At 39.3% G+C, this 14868-nt stretch overlaps 1 protein-coding gene across 1 annotated transcript in view; it reads right to left on the bottom strand.

The window, feature by feature from the left end:
- The window catches only part of LOC109869491 (beta-citrylglutamate synthase B-like), a 47550-nt gene extending 44378 nt beyond the window's left edge, over positions 1-3172 (bottom strand). Inside the window, exon 1 of the mRNA XM_020459682.2 lies at positions 1709-3172. Within this exon, the coding sequence (XP_020315271.1) occupies positions 1709-1871 (163 nt within the window). The 5' untranslated portion in view covers positions 1872-3172. The remainder of the gene's footprint in view (positions 1-1708) is intronic.
- Positions 3173-14868: the final 11696 nt, after the last annotated feature.

The raw sequence follows: 14868 nt of genomic DNA, 5'->3' as shown, positions 1-14868 counted from the left end.
CTTTAACACCATTTTTGTAAAATAAGTGATGTAGGTTGTGTACATCGTTAGCCTATCTCGTTTAAACTGTTGTAGAGTAGCACAATCGACACGTAGCCTACGTGGAGGATTAGGAGAGAGTACACTGGTTAACAGATTGGATGTGCTCCATTACAGGTGAAGAAAAGGCTTCTGGATTTGGATGCCGTTCCCAATCTCACTGCCACATTTCAAAGAGACAGCTCCCCCTCCCCACCTCCAGGTCTGAGTCAGCTTGCCCCCTCCCCCTCTCCAGTCAATGCCAACATGTAAGATGTGCTATAAAACAGCCTGCCACTTCATTGAGCTAAATGCCCCCCTCCCAAGCTCATGTCTCACTACAAAATTCCAAGGGTCTCTTGTTCTTCCAATATGAACCTTCATAGCTACAAATCAAACAAAGCTCATTGAATCAACCAACCCAGGATATGACAATTAAAGCCCGTTTTTGGACAAGGATTCTAATATTCTTGTCCAAAAAGACTCCCCCCATTTACCTTTCCACATTGTTCACATAAAACACATTTATTTTATTATTTATTTAACTAGGCAAGTCAATTGTGTGCCGCCCTATAGGACTCCCGTTCATGGCCGGTTGTGATACAGCCCGGGATCAAACCAGGGTCTGTAGTGACACCTCTAGCACTTAGATGCAGTGCCTTAGACCGCTGCACCGTTCGGGAGCCCCAAAATTCAAAGAATAAAAGCATAAATTAGTTTGTATGCTAAACTGCTTATAATAATGATGCCCAATCAGTTAGTGATAAACTTGTAACTATTGTTTTACTTGTTCCACCAGCCATAAGTGCTCCAGGCTGTGTTCTGATGCCTCTGTGCCTGTTGTCCCTGCATGCAAATGCCTCGTAAACCCAATTTCTACTATTTATTAGCAATTGTTGGCTCGTGCATGACAAAAGAGAAGGCAGCTAAGAATTAAACAATCAAGCTATGCTAAACCCACTACAAACGTCACTTAGTGCACTTTTCAATGATTTGTAATTAGCTAAGTCCTCTGCTAAAGTTACAGTTTAAATGCTTCCGTGTAATTCGGGAGAGTTAGCATAGCTTTGCTGGCCCATGAAGAATAGCCTGTATAGCCCTAGCCTACATTGCTAGCTAGCCACTCTCTTTGTATTGCGATGCGCTTTTCACAACAACTATCTAGCATAACGTTAGCTGGCCAATTATTCTACGGCCTACTGTACATAGATGGCTATGTAGCTAGCAAAGTACTGTACATCTCACCTCCGGATTTGGTATCGTGGAGTTGAGTATGGCTTTGTATATAGCCAATATTATCGCAGTGTTTACTCCTACGCATATTTCCTATTTGATAAAGTAGCTATTCCATGTAGCTATTGTTTTACCTTGGCATCATTCATGCAGTATCCCCGTGTGAGTGACAACTAAAGGCTGTCTGGAAACTGGGTTAGGCGGTCACCGTCACACTGTTAGCTAGCTAACCAGCAGCTCGCGCTGGGAAGCTGTGTGTCTGCTGCTTGCCGAACAATACCGTCTACTGCAAAACTTGGATAGTGGATACACTAACGTAACACTGAAACACACCCAATAATAGACAACAAAAATACACGATTCAACCCCAATTCAAAACAGTAAATCGTATATATAACTATATATGACTATTGTCTTACGGTAGTGCATGTACAACTTCAAATCTAGTGATACTTGCCTAATTGTCCCTCGCTGATGGTGAGCACGATTTGGTCCATGAGAAGAGAGCGGAATTCAACATCCTCCTCGGAGCATCGCTGTTTCAGAGCCCGAAGGATCTGAACTTGCGGATACTCCTGATGGATACGCCGGTCGGTCACAAACCAAACTCGAGAACACATGTTTATATCGAACTGTGTCGTGCCGATTAAAAAAAAGTGTAGTTAATACACAGCTGTGGCCGAGGGGGCGGCGGGCGAGCTAGCAGGATCCTGGTCAGAGCGAAGGGAATAATAAAGATGCTCACACAATAGAGTGCTGCTACACGAACAAGCAATGTGGAGGGGGAAAAGCAAATACCACGATTGAGTCTGTTCGTTTAGATGGAGTCGACTAATTACTCGATTTCTACTTGCGTCCCTTCATTTGCAGGCCGTTATTCCTGGTCCCATCCGATCCAACATCCCGCTGAATCATAAGCACCACAAGACAAAGGCTGTGTAACTCCACTACACTGTTTATAAGGGTGTTCTCATCTATATCAGCATGTATTATCTTCTACAAACAATAATTGTAGCAGTATTAGCTATGGCTCGTTGCACTTGCAGCCCTTTAGGGCAAACAAAGCTTGTGCAGTATTGCTTCGAATCCTCCGCTCATCGAATTCAACAGCTAGGCCTGCTATCCAGTGAACGCGGCAGCCGCTTGGCTGAATAACACAATTGTGGTAGCTGTATGATTATCGAAAAAAAGAAGTCTGCTGCTTGTATACCCACGCTTGTTTGGTCTGATTGATTAGCTGTTGGCGGAATGGACCTGTACGGCTATCCACGAGGATCGGGTGCTGAAAAGGTGCACGTTTGTTTCCAGTTCTGCGTTTTTCTTCAAGCACGCGCTTCGTTTACAACAAAATTGTCCGCGTTCCCCGAAAATAGATGGAGAATGATAATCGAGTTTATGTCATCATACCGACCAATCGCAGCTTGTCAACCAACGGGTGCATTAATATGTGCATTCGTTTTAGCTCGCTCATGACACTGATTGGGCCGAGTTCGTGTATTTTACACAATTGGATTGGTTCTAAAATGAACCCCGGGGCGCCGGACGAGAACGAATGTACCCGGGGTTATTGTCCAATCAGGAGGCTGATGCTGCGGAGGCTCGCAAGGCATGTGTGCGGATGAGAATGCGTGACTTTAACATAGGGGTGTGACCAACGAGGGCGCGCGGATGCTGTGATACACTGCATGTCAAGAGGGTGGAGTACCACGAGATCGCGCATCACCCAAACCGGTTCATACCGGGTGCTGCGTGGAGGTTTGGTAAAACTAACGCCTCCGTCTTCATGTTGTGATGCTGAAATAAATGCCAGAAATTATAACATAGCTTAAACAATCGTATGGCCAAAATGGGTTTCTTAGCTGTAGCCTAATCGAAACATTGATCGACAGCCTACATTATAACGGTCCGCAGCATATTTAGCTCCGCAAAAACAATGTAATATCCGAAGGGCGTGTATACTGTTGTGAAGCAGGCAAGAATAACTAGGAACTTCCTGTTCACGGATTTTTGGAATTAGCAATATAAATAATAATAATTTATTCAATTTATATAGTGCTTTTCAAATCATCTCAAAGCACACAAAAAATACATGTAATTTAGAAAAACAACACCACAACATCATGAGATGGACAGTCATTAGAAAGTTAATGGCTTGAGTAGTCAAGCGAGAAGAGAAAGTCTGGGAGGCAGGTCTCATCGAGGTGTCTCGCTGTCTCTGGCTTTTCTGTAGTAGAGCTCATTCAGATGATAAATTAATAAATAGGGCAAAATGATGGGAAATGTGCACAATTATCTATATATTTTATAGTAATTATCATACAAACAATAATTAAATGTATTTCTATAATAAATCTTATGTGATTTGTTTATTTATTAAAAAATGTTTTGTGTATGTACTCATCATTTATTGGACTGTACATAATTGCCTGTATGTTGTGTCGAAGTAAAAGGTGGGTGCAGTCTACTCAGGAGCACATGTACTTTCCAAATGGAAAGACAGCGGCCAATCGGCTTAAATGCAGTATGTTTTTCATATTGGACATATATATATATATATATATATATATATATATATATATATATATATATATATATATATATATATATATATTCAACAGCAGGCCTAGCTGTTGAATTCTATATATATATAATTATATTGTATATATATTTGGCTGTATGTTGTGTCACAGGAAAAAAAAGGGTGGTTCATTATCCTCAGGGGCACTTCTACTTAAATGCAGTATGTTTTACATTTTTTGTGGCTGTTATTTGTATTATTGTATTACTGTTGTTATCATAATAACTATCTAGTAGTCAAACAATATTGTCAATGCTATAATATGAATTGTGCCACTAAGGTTATTAACAAAAAAAAAAATCTAAATCTGCTAACATTTTCAAATAAAATTTAAAAAAATGTTGACCATTAGTGTAAAATAAAACAATCTTCATTGCAGGACTTTTATTTTGAAAGGAAATCGCCAAGGTCACGGTCTTATTCTTGCTAGGTCTTGCTTTTTCTTGCTGGCTTCTCAGAGGTGGTGTGTATAATATGGTCAAAGATGGTGGAAATATGAAGTTCACTCAGGCTGTTGACCATAGAAAAAAATTGTCAGTTCCGATCTACTTAACCCGTAGACACCAATGCAAAGCAGCTGGGTCTGGTCTATTTAGTTCATCGACTTTCATTGAACCAGACAAAAAACGGAAAAAACTTTTGAGTATGGTGTCTCGCTTCCTCTTCCATTTCAGGTTTAAAGAAACAAGATCTCACGTAGTTTTTCTGGTTTTTGTAGGCCACCACACTTCAGATTATGTGCATTTGCTTACAAAAAAAGCATTAGCTCTAAAAGCACTACCCTAGTTCCATCAGAATCACATCCATCATGGACAAAACAGACACCAGCTCCACTGACCAGCCTAAGACCATCAAACAAGGGGAACCCTTGAGAGGCACAGTGTTCAATGTGAGCACAGCAAGACACTGCAGAATGGATGTGTCAAATTCTGAAAAATAAGATAACAATTGTGAATCACTGCTATGCTCAGATTAGGTTTTTGTTGTAAATGTTGTAAGATACACAACACTTTTTTTTAAGTATGTGTGCCTTTTGAAGTGAATTTGATTGTAAGACATGGAATGAAAGGTCAAGCCCCTTTTATTGTGTTTATAAAGCCATATGAACTCTATTCACAGGTGGCTCATAGCTGCAATCAATGTTAGATGCCACAGCAACACTTTATCCTAAGGGGTACCCTAAGGTGGTTGTTAGGGCTTATCCTAGTCTATACATTTTTTTAGTTAACATGTTGTTGATAAGTCATTGATAAACAGTTTTAACTCATAAAAATATAACTCGTTACAATTGTGGAATCATTATTTTGTTGCTTGTCAAATTAGTGAGCCAATATGCTGATGTATACAGTAATAAATGATTACCGTGCACACATTAATTTGCAAGCACCAAAATCACGAATTCACACTACTAGAAGGCCAGCATCCTGGAGTCGCCTGTTTTGCGGGTAATATTTAATGAAACTACCAGTTGAGGACTTGTGAGGCGTCTGTTTCTCAAACTAGACACTCTAATGTACTTGTCCTCTTGCTCAGTTGTGCACCGAGGCCTCCCACTCTTTGTATTCTGTTAGAGCCAGTTTGCGCTGTTCTGTGAAGGGAGTAGTACACAGTGTTGTACGAGATCATCAGTTTCTTGGCAATATCTCGCAAGGAATAGCCTTCAATTTCTCAGAACAAGAATAGATTGATGAGTTTCAGAAGAAAGTTCTTTGTTTCTGGCCATTTTGAGCCTGTAATTGAACCTACAAATGCTGATGCTCCAGATACTCAACTTGTCTAAAGGAGGTCAGTTTTATTGTTTCTTTAATCAGGACAACAGTTTCAGCTGTGCTAACATAACTGCAAAAGGGTTTTCTAATGACCAATTAGCCTTTTAAAATGATAAACTTGGATTAGCTAACACAAGAAAACAGGAGTGATGGTTGCTGAAAATGGGCCTCTGTACGCCAATGTAGATATTCATTAAAAATCTGCGGTTTCCAGCTACAATAGTAATTTACAACATTAAAAATGTCTACACTGTATTTCTGATCAATTTTATGTTATTTTAATGGATGCTTTTCTTTCAAAAACAAGGACATTTCTAAGTGACCCCAAACTTTTGAACGGTAGTGTACTGTACATTTGACTAAATGTTTTCGTTTTGTGATTTATAGCAGACAATCATGGCCAGCTTCTTGAACACCAGGTTTTATATTTTACTATCTCCATTTTGACATGGGTGATAAGCTAATGGCTAAATAGTTATTGGAAAAGTGTCTGTTGAAACGTCTTACCAAGAAATAATAATTCCTAGTCTAGAGCGTCCTCTAGTGACATAATACTGGGTACAACATTGGCCTTGTCTGAATTTCATTCTGTGCCCACTAGGGTTGGGGACAATCTGTATTTGAATGGCTGTTGGCCATTAGTGGCCATGAACCAGTATCCTTAAACTTGTCTACTATGAAACAGGAAAAGTGCACTATATTTAAAGACATTGTGAGTTAAATGAAGAATGGCTAGGTCCTACATCCGAACCTGGCAGCGAAATTCAATACTTTTGGCTAAAGACAATGTAGAATCATAGAAAACTCTGCATTAATTCTGAGTCTAAGATGTGGGGAGGGGGGATGGAAAAAAAGACAGTAAATGGCAAAAAAGACAGTAAAAAAATGAATCACAAGAAACAAGGTTTTGAATTGTCTGTCCTATATCTAGAACATATAAGAAAGCTCAGGATAATTTTAGTATTTATTTTCCACATATTTAACCCCTTTTTTGGGGTAGGCACAAAACTGCCTCCATACTTCAATTCATTTTTTAAAACTGGTACCGGTTATCGTCCGAGTTCCACGACACTTGTGAAAAACGGAGAACACCATCCTGTTTGTGAGAATCTCCCCTTTCCACATTAGTTTGTAGGTCAAACCGTTCGGACGACACAGATGTTACTACAGATGTCTTTGTGAGAAGACCAATTTTCGCGATGTCTGATGGTCTGACAAACACCCACGATCTGCCACCATTCACCGCAGATGCGGAAGTGTGACACTGGCAAATAAAGTGGATTGAAACCCATTCAATGCAAAAAAAAAAAAAAGATATCTCTAGCTTAAACTGACCAATTTGGATGGGGATTTTTTGTTAGGTAACTTAGATTTACACACCAGTGCATCAATCGACTTTAACGTGCTTTTATCTGGATAAACATATGGGGTGTTTTTTCATAGTCTTCCCTCATTTGAGGTAATATTAATTAATGCACAGGTAATAAGCCATTTGTATTTGATCCCTGGTCTAACAAAGCCAGGGTGTGTTTAAGTTCAAGAACTTCAGTTGACTTTGAATGCATTTTCCCTCCCAAAGCATTATTTTTTTCCTGAGACACAAACTGGGGGCTTATGGTGTATATCAATGGGTATACACTGAGTGTACAAACATTAGGAACACCTTAGACAGATTCACAGTCGGGGAAACATGGGAACAATTTAATGTTACTGTTACTGAGAATGCTAACAGTAAAGACATATGACTTATTAAGTGAGGAAAGGTAAGTAAATATTCCTTCATAAATAACTACAGCTAAAGTAGGTAGAAGATCATGTTAGTTTTGTATTCTGAGTAAACTATCCCTTTAAAGATGATATAGTGTGTTTTTGAAACAAGAACACTTACCCTCAGATGGACAAAGAGGTTTGAAGTTGTTTTTGCTAAACATCCAACTTGCTGTTTGCATTTTTTTAAATGTCTTGAATTACTCTTCAGTATTTTCAGGTATCATACATTTATTGCAGCTTTCAACCTTTTCAGTGGCATATTGAGAGTCATACAATAGTTGAGCATCACAACTTATTTACATTTATATGTACAAAATACCATTGATTATTTGGTTTGACTTGATAATGTACACCTGGGGCAATGGAAATTCAGGAGAAAGGACATTTAAAGAATGTTTGGATAGAAATGTTTTGTGTAGATACAATATGACTGTCAGATAGATTGGAATAGTATAGAACATTGTATTCTCTATTAATTATATTTCTATCTTCAATATGAAATTCCAGATACAACCCTGACATTAGTTGAACGCAGAAAAAGTAGTAGCAGAAGATGTCCTGATATACAGTTGAAGTCAGAAGTTTACATACACCTTAGCCAAATACATTTAAACTCAGTTTGTCACAATTGCTGACATTTAATCCAAGTAAAACTTCCCTGTCCTAGGTCAGCTAGGATCACCACTTCATTTTAAGAATGTGAAATGTCATAAAAATATTAGAGAGAATGATTCATTTCAGTTGTATTCCTTTCATCACATTCCCAGTGGGTCAGAAGTTTACATACACTCAATTAGTATTTGCTAGCATTGCCTTTAAATTGTTTAACTTGGGTCAAACGTTTTGGGTAGCCTTCCACAAGCTTCCCACAATAAATTGGGTGAATTATTGCCCATACCTCCTGACAGAGTTGGTGTAATGGAATCAGGTTTTTATGCCTCCTTGCAAGCTTTTTCAGTTCTGCCCACAAATGTTCTATAGGATTGAGGTCAGGGCTTTGTGATGGCCACTCCAATACCTTGACTTTGTTGTCCTTAAGCCATTTTGCCACAACTTTGGAAGTATGCTTTGGGTCATTGTCCATTTGGAAGACCCATTTGCGACCAAGCTTTAACTTCCTGACTGAGGTCTTGAGATGTTGCTTCAATATATCCACGTCATTTTCCTCCCTCATGATGCCATCTATTTTGTGTGAAGTGCACCAGTCCCTCCTGCAGCAAAGCACCCCCACAACATGATGCTGCCACCCCCATGCTTCACGGTTGGGATGTTGTTCTTCGGCTTGCAAGCTTCCCCCTTTTTCCTCCAAACATAACGATGGTCATTAAGGCCAAACAGTTCCATTTTTGTTTCATCAGACCAGAGGACATTTCTCCAAAAAGCACAATCTTTGTCCCCATATGCAGTTGCAAACCGTAGTCTGGATTTTTTATAGTGGTTTTGGAGCAGTGGCTTCTTCCTTGCTGAGCGGCCTTTCAGGTTATGTCGGTATAGGACTCGTTTTACTGTGGATATAGATACTTTTGTACCTGTTTCCTCCAGCATCTTCACAAGTTCCTTTTCTGTTGTTCTGGGATTGATTGGCACTTTTCGCACCAAAGTACGTTCATCTCTAGGAGACAGAACGCGTCTCCTTCATGAGCGGTATTGTGGTCCCATGGTGTTTATACTTGCATACTACTGTTTGTACAGATGAACATGGTAACTTCAGGCGTTTGGAAATTGCTCCCAAGGATGAACCAGACTTGTGGAGGTCTACACATTTTTTCTGAGGTCTTGGCTGATTTCTTTTGATTTTCACATGATGTCAAGAAAAGAGGCACTGAGTTTGAAGGTTGGCCTTGAAATACATTCCCAGGTACACCTCCAATTGACTCAAATGATGTCAATTAGCCTATCAGAAGCATCTAAAGCCATGACATCCTTTTCTGGAATTTTCCAAGCTGTTTAAAGGCACAGTCAACTTAGTGTATGTCAACTTCTGACCCACTGGAATTGTAATACAGTGAATTATAAGTGAAATAATCTGTCTGTAAACAATTGTTGGTAAAATGACTTGTGTCATGCACAAAGTAGATGTCCTAACCGACTTGCCAAAACTATAGTATGTTAACAAGAAATTTGTGGAGTGGTTGAAAAACTAGTTTTAATGACTCCAACCTAAGTGTATGTAAACTTCTGACTTCAATTGTGTATACAAAAGTATGTGGACACCCCTTCAAATTAGTGGATTCGGCTATTATTGCCACACCCACTGCTGACAGTTGAATAAAATCAAGCACACCACAATGCAATCTCCATCGACAAACATTGGCAGTAGAATGGCCTTACTTGAAGAGCTCAGTGACTTGCAACTTCATAGGATGTTGACGAACTAACAAGTCAGTTCGTCAAATTTCTGCCCTGCTAGAGCTGCCCCAATCAACTATAAGACCGGTATGGAAGAACTTGACTGGCTTGCACAGAGCCCTGACCTCAACCCCATCAAATACCCTTGGGATGAATTGGAATGCCGACTGCGAGCCTGGTCTAATCGACCAACATCAGTGTCTCGTGGCTGAAAGGAAGCAAGCAATGTTTCAACATCTACTGGAAAGCCTTCCCAGAAGAGTGGAGGCTGTTTTAGCAGCAAACTCCATATTAATGCCCATGACTTTGGAATGAGATGTTCAATGAGCAGGTGTCCACATACTTTTGGTATTGTAGTGTACCTGACAAATATTGAAAACTATTGCTATTTTCAGAATACAAAAAAAATCTCAGGTTATAAAAATGAATGTGGAAAAAAAACTTAATAATGACAATAGGAAAAAAGAAAAATAATAACTCACGATCTACAGCAATCCTTTAAGTGGATACTATAAATATAACTTTATTCCATTACTCAGCATACATCTTGCAGGTAAAATTAACCTCTTTAGAATACCAATTACCCCACCGAAGACATTCTTTAAAAAAAGTATACTTGGTATAAAACAGACTTGATATAGTCAAATAAAATTCATAGAATTAAAAATAAAAGTTTAACATCTTCCTAAGTCTGAGGCTTTCACCCAAGGCTTTCACTTGCGACATATACACTGAACAAAAAACATGAACGCAACATGCAACAATTTCAAAGATTTTAATGAGTTACAGTTAAGGAAATATAAGGAAATCAGTCAATTTAAAGGAATTCATTAGGCCCTAATCTATGGATTTTCCATGACTGGGAATACAGATATGCATCTGTTTGTCACAGATACCTTAAAAAAAGGTAGGGAAAATCAGAAAACCAGTCAGTATCTGGTGTGACCATCATTTGCCTCAAGCAGCGGTGACACATCTCCTTCGCATAGAGTTGGTCAGGCTGTTGATTGTGGCTTGTGGAATGTTGTCCCACTCCTCTTCAATGGCTGTGCGAAGTTGCTGGATATTGGTGGGAATTGGAAGACATGTCATTTTCAGCTTCCAGGAATTGTGCACAGATCCTTGCGACATGGCTGTTCATTATCATGCTGAATGAGGTGATGGCGGATGAATGGCAGGACAGTGGGCCCCAGGATTTCTTCATGGTATCTCTGTGCATTCAAATTGCCATAGATAAAATGCAATTGTTTTCATTGTCCGTAGCTTATGTCTGCTCATATCATAATCCCACCGCCACCATGGGGCACCCTGTTCACACCGTTGACATCAGCAAACCGCTCGCCCACACGACACCACACACGCTGTCTGCCATCTTCCTGGTATAGTTGAAGATGCGATTAATCCATGAAGAGAGAACTTTTCCAGCATGCCAGTGGCAGTCGAAGGTGAGCATTTGCCCACTGAAGTCTGTTACGACGCTGAACAGCAGTCAGATAAAGACCCTGGTGAGGACGATGAACATGTAGATGAGATTCCCTGAGATGGTTTCTGATAGTTTGTGCAGAAATGCTTTGGTTATGCATAAGGCTGTTACAGTGACCGTATTAGTACCACACCAATGGTCAGGAGTCATGATGGCAGTCAAATTCCATGTGACCGTTTAGTCAAGGTAATTAGGCTTCTCCAAGCTCTGATGCTGCTGATGGTCATTAGTAGCCTACCAAACTTGTTAACTGGACTCAGCACTCTATTGTCCCTTTAATCACTCTGACATCAATGCAAATGTATTTGAAAAACTAATCAAACACTTCATAAGAGCAAATGAGCTCATGTTGCGCAACATTTCTATAGGCTATGCAATTGTGTGAGAAAACAGTGTGATGGCCTCTATTAAAAAGAGGATGATCCCATCAGATTTCTATAGGCTAGGCCTAATATATTTATTTCTCAACCTTCCTAATATTAAGCACATTGCTTCTATTTAAAACAGGAGTATAGCCTACCTGGATGGCATGAAAATTATCCACAGGAAAAGCATTCTCCATTTGCTATTTATGTGCATAGATGACATGTATTTTTTTCCTCTGTTTCGAGACAGGTGCATGATAATGGTCCATTCCAAATAAATAAAAAATCATACATATATTATTTAGTATATGTAAAGACAATATTAAATCAAGAATAGTGTGATGGGTGACAATATTAGCCTATCACTTGTGAATTATATATTAACAATTGTGAATTGATTGAGGAAAACAGCGCATGCTTATTTTTGTGACTATTTCAAAACATACATTACAGGTCAAAAGTTTTAGAACACCTACTCATTCAAGGGTTTTTCTTTATTTTTTGCTATTTTCTACATTGTAGAATAATAATGAAAACATCAGAACAATGAAATAACACATGGAATCATATAGTAACCAAAAAAGGGATAAACAAATCAAAATATATTTTATATTGAGATTCTTCAAAAAGCTACCCTTTGCCTTGATGACAGCTTTGCACACTCTTGGCATTCTATCAACCAGCTTCATGACATAGTCACCTGGAATGCATTTCAATTAACAGGTGTGCCTTCTTAAAAGTTAATTTTGTGGAATTTCTTTCCTCCTTAATGCGTTTGAGACAATCAGTTGTGTTGTGACAAGGTAGGGGGGTATGAAGATAGACCTATTTGGTAAAAGACCAAGTCCATATTATGGCAAAAATACATTTACAGTCCATCATTACTTTAAGACATGAAAGTCAGTCAAAACGGAACATTTCAAGAATGTTTAAAGTGAAGTCGCAAAAACCATCAAGCTCTATGATGAAACTGACTCTCACGAAGACTGCCACAGGAATGGAAGACCCAGTGTTACCTCTGCTGCAGAGGATAAGTTCATTAGAGTTACCAGCCTCAGAAATTTCACTCCAAATAAATGCTTCACAGAGTTCAAGTAACAAACACATCTCAACATCAACTGTTCAGAGGAGACTCTGAATCAGGCCTTCATGGTTGAATTGCTGCAAAGAAACCACTACTAAAGAACACCAATAATAAGAAGAGACTTGCTTGGGCCAAGAAACACGAGCAATGGACATTAGACCGGTGGGAATTTGTCCTTTGGTCTGCAGTCCAAATGAGAGATTTTTGGTTTCAACCGCTATGTCTTTGTGTGACGCTGTGTGGGTGAACGAATGATGTCCGCATGTGTATTTCCCACCGTAAAGCATGGAGGAGGATGTGTTATGGGGTGCTTTTCTGGTGACACTGTCTGTGATTTATTTAGAATTCAAGGCACACTTAACCAAAATGGCTACCACAGCATTCTTCAGCGATACGCCATCCCATCATGTTTGTGCTTAGTGGGAATATAATTTGTTTTTCAAGTGGACAATGACCCAACACAACTCCAGGATATGTAAGGGCTATTTGACCAAGAAGGAGAGTGATGGAGTGCTGCATCAGACGACCTGGCTTCCACAATCCCCCGACCTCAACTAAATTGAGATGGTTTGGGATGAGTCGGACCGCAGAGTGAAGGAAAAGCAGCCAACAAGTGTTCAGCATATGTGGGAACTCCTTCAAGATTGTTGGAAAAGCATTAAAATGACAAACAGTAACATACTAGAATGACCTAAAATTATAAATCCCTTATTGGTCTATCACAGTCAGGCTAACCCAAGCTGTACTGTGAAAGTAGGTTAATAGTAGGCCCACGAAACAGACGAATGAGGCTGTCACGTTTCAAATTTTTCTTTTTTTAAAATAGAGAAATAACCAAATTGGATGTTATAAATCCACAATAATGTTTCATCCACGTCAGGATACCAGAGGTCTGGGAAAGGTCTGGGAGGTCTGGGAAAAATCTGAGAAATTTAGAATTTTGAGAGTTGTTACCCTTTAAATCAACTGTGCAGGAATCTAGCACACTGTTGCTTGGTTAGCAGACGTGCATACATTTGTAAATTGGAAGGTGCAGGAACAAAAAGTGAGCCTGAGAGGGGAGTGACCTGGGGACCTCTGAGGTACCTGAACACATGAACGAAAAATCACTTTCGCATACTGGCATAGAGCAGTACATCAGAGAGAGGCATTTGCAGAGGTGGGGAATTTTTTTTGTGTCCTAGAATCTGTGCAAAAATGTGCCTTTATAAACACATTTCATGACTGGAGACTTTAGCAGAAACTTTTTAAATAAATCACAATTGATCAAAATGGCAAGCTATACTTTGACACTGACAAACTGAGAATCTGAGATCAATGAAAATGACCTTGTCTTGAATCAATCAAAATTCTAGGCCTATATATGTGGAGACACATATTGTACAATATGAGGAGGAAATTATAGTCCTAAAAAAACGTTTCAGTTTCACTGACTCACCCAATGATTGCGCTCGTGCCCAAAGCTTATCTCTCGTTTGATATACGGACCCTAAAAAACAATTATCTTCGCTCAATAAGACAGACTAGTCTTCTCTTTTCAGCAGAATCTGTGTTTTCCCGTGATTGTATTTGAAATACTGCAAAAGGCCTGTTTTGGCTGACAGCAGAAATTATATATGTTTGGTAAATGTTTTTCATTGTATCAGGGGTGCTGCGACATCTCCAGCACCCTTCCAGCGGTTATGATTCTATAAGTAAATAAATTATTAATAATTATAAATCCTGTTAGAGATAGGGGGCAGTATTTCCCCTTTGGATGAATTGAGTGCCCATAGTGAACTGCATCAAAATCTGTCCTAAATTGCTAATATATGCATATTATAATTAATATTGGATAGAAAACACTCTGAAGTTTCTAAACCCTTTGAATTATGTCTGTGAGTATAACAGAACTCACAGGGCAGGCAATCTTGCAAACTAGTTTTGAAATCCTGAAAGTTGGGGCAACTTTGACGTCATCGCCCCTCCCTTCCCAACAAGTTATGGATCTGGAAACACTTCCTATGTCTTCCACTAGATTCAATACTAGATTCATTCAGTAGAAAGTGTAATGGAGCATTTGCTGTGAACTTTGACCTAATGGGAAGGAAAGTACTAAAGTGTCGCAAAAGATTCAGGTGCTTGAAGGCACGTATGCGTTGGAGTGCTTCGTCTGTTCCAATCAGCCCCAGATGAACTAGGATGGCCCGGTTGGAATGCTATTCGATTTGTATGATTAT

The sequence above is a fragment of the Oncorhynchus kisutch genome, linkage group LG24 (assembly GCF_002021735.2).
Source record: "Oncorhynchus kisutch isolate 150728-3 linkage group LG24, Okis_V2, whole genome shotgun sequence".
NCBI lineage: Eukaryota > Metazoa > Chordata > Actinopteri > Salmoniformes > Salmonidae > Oncorhynchus > Oncorhynchus kisutch.
The sequence above is the reverse complement of the archived record's forward strand: the minus strand, read 5'-3'. Positions and strand labels throughout refer to the sequence as shown.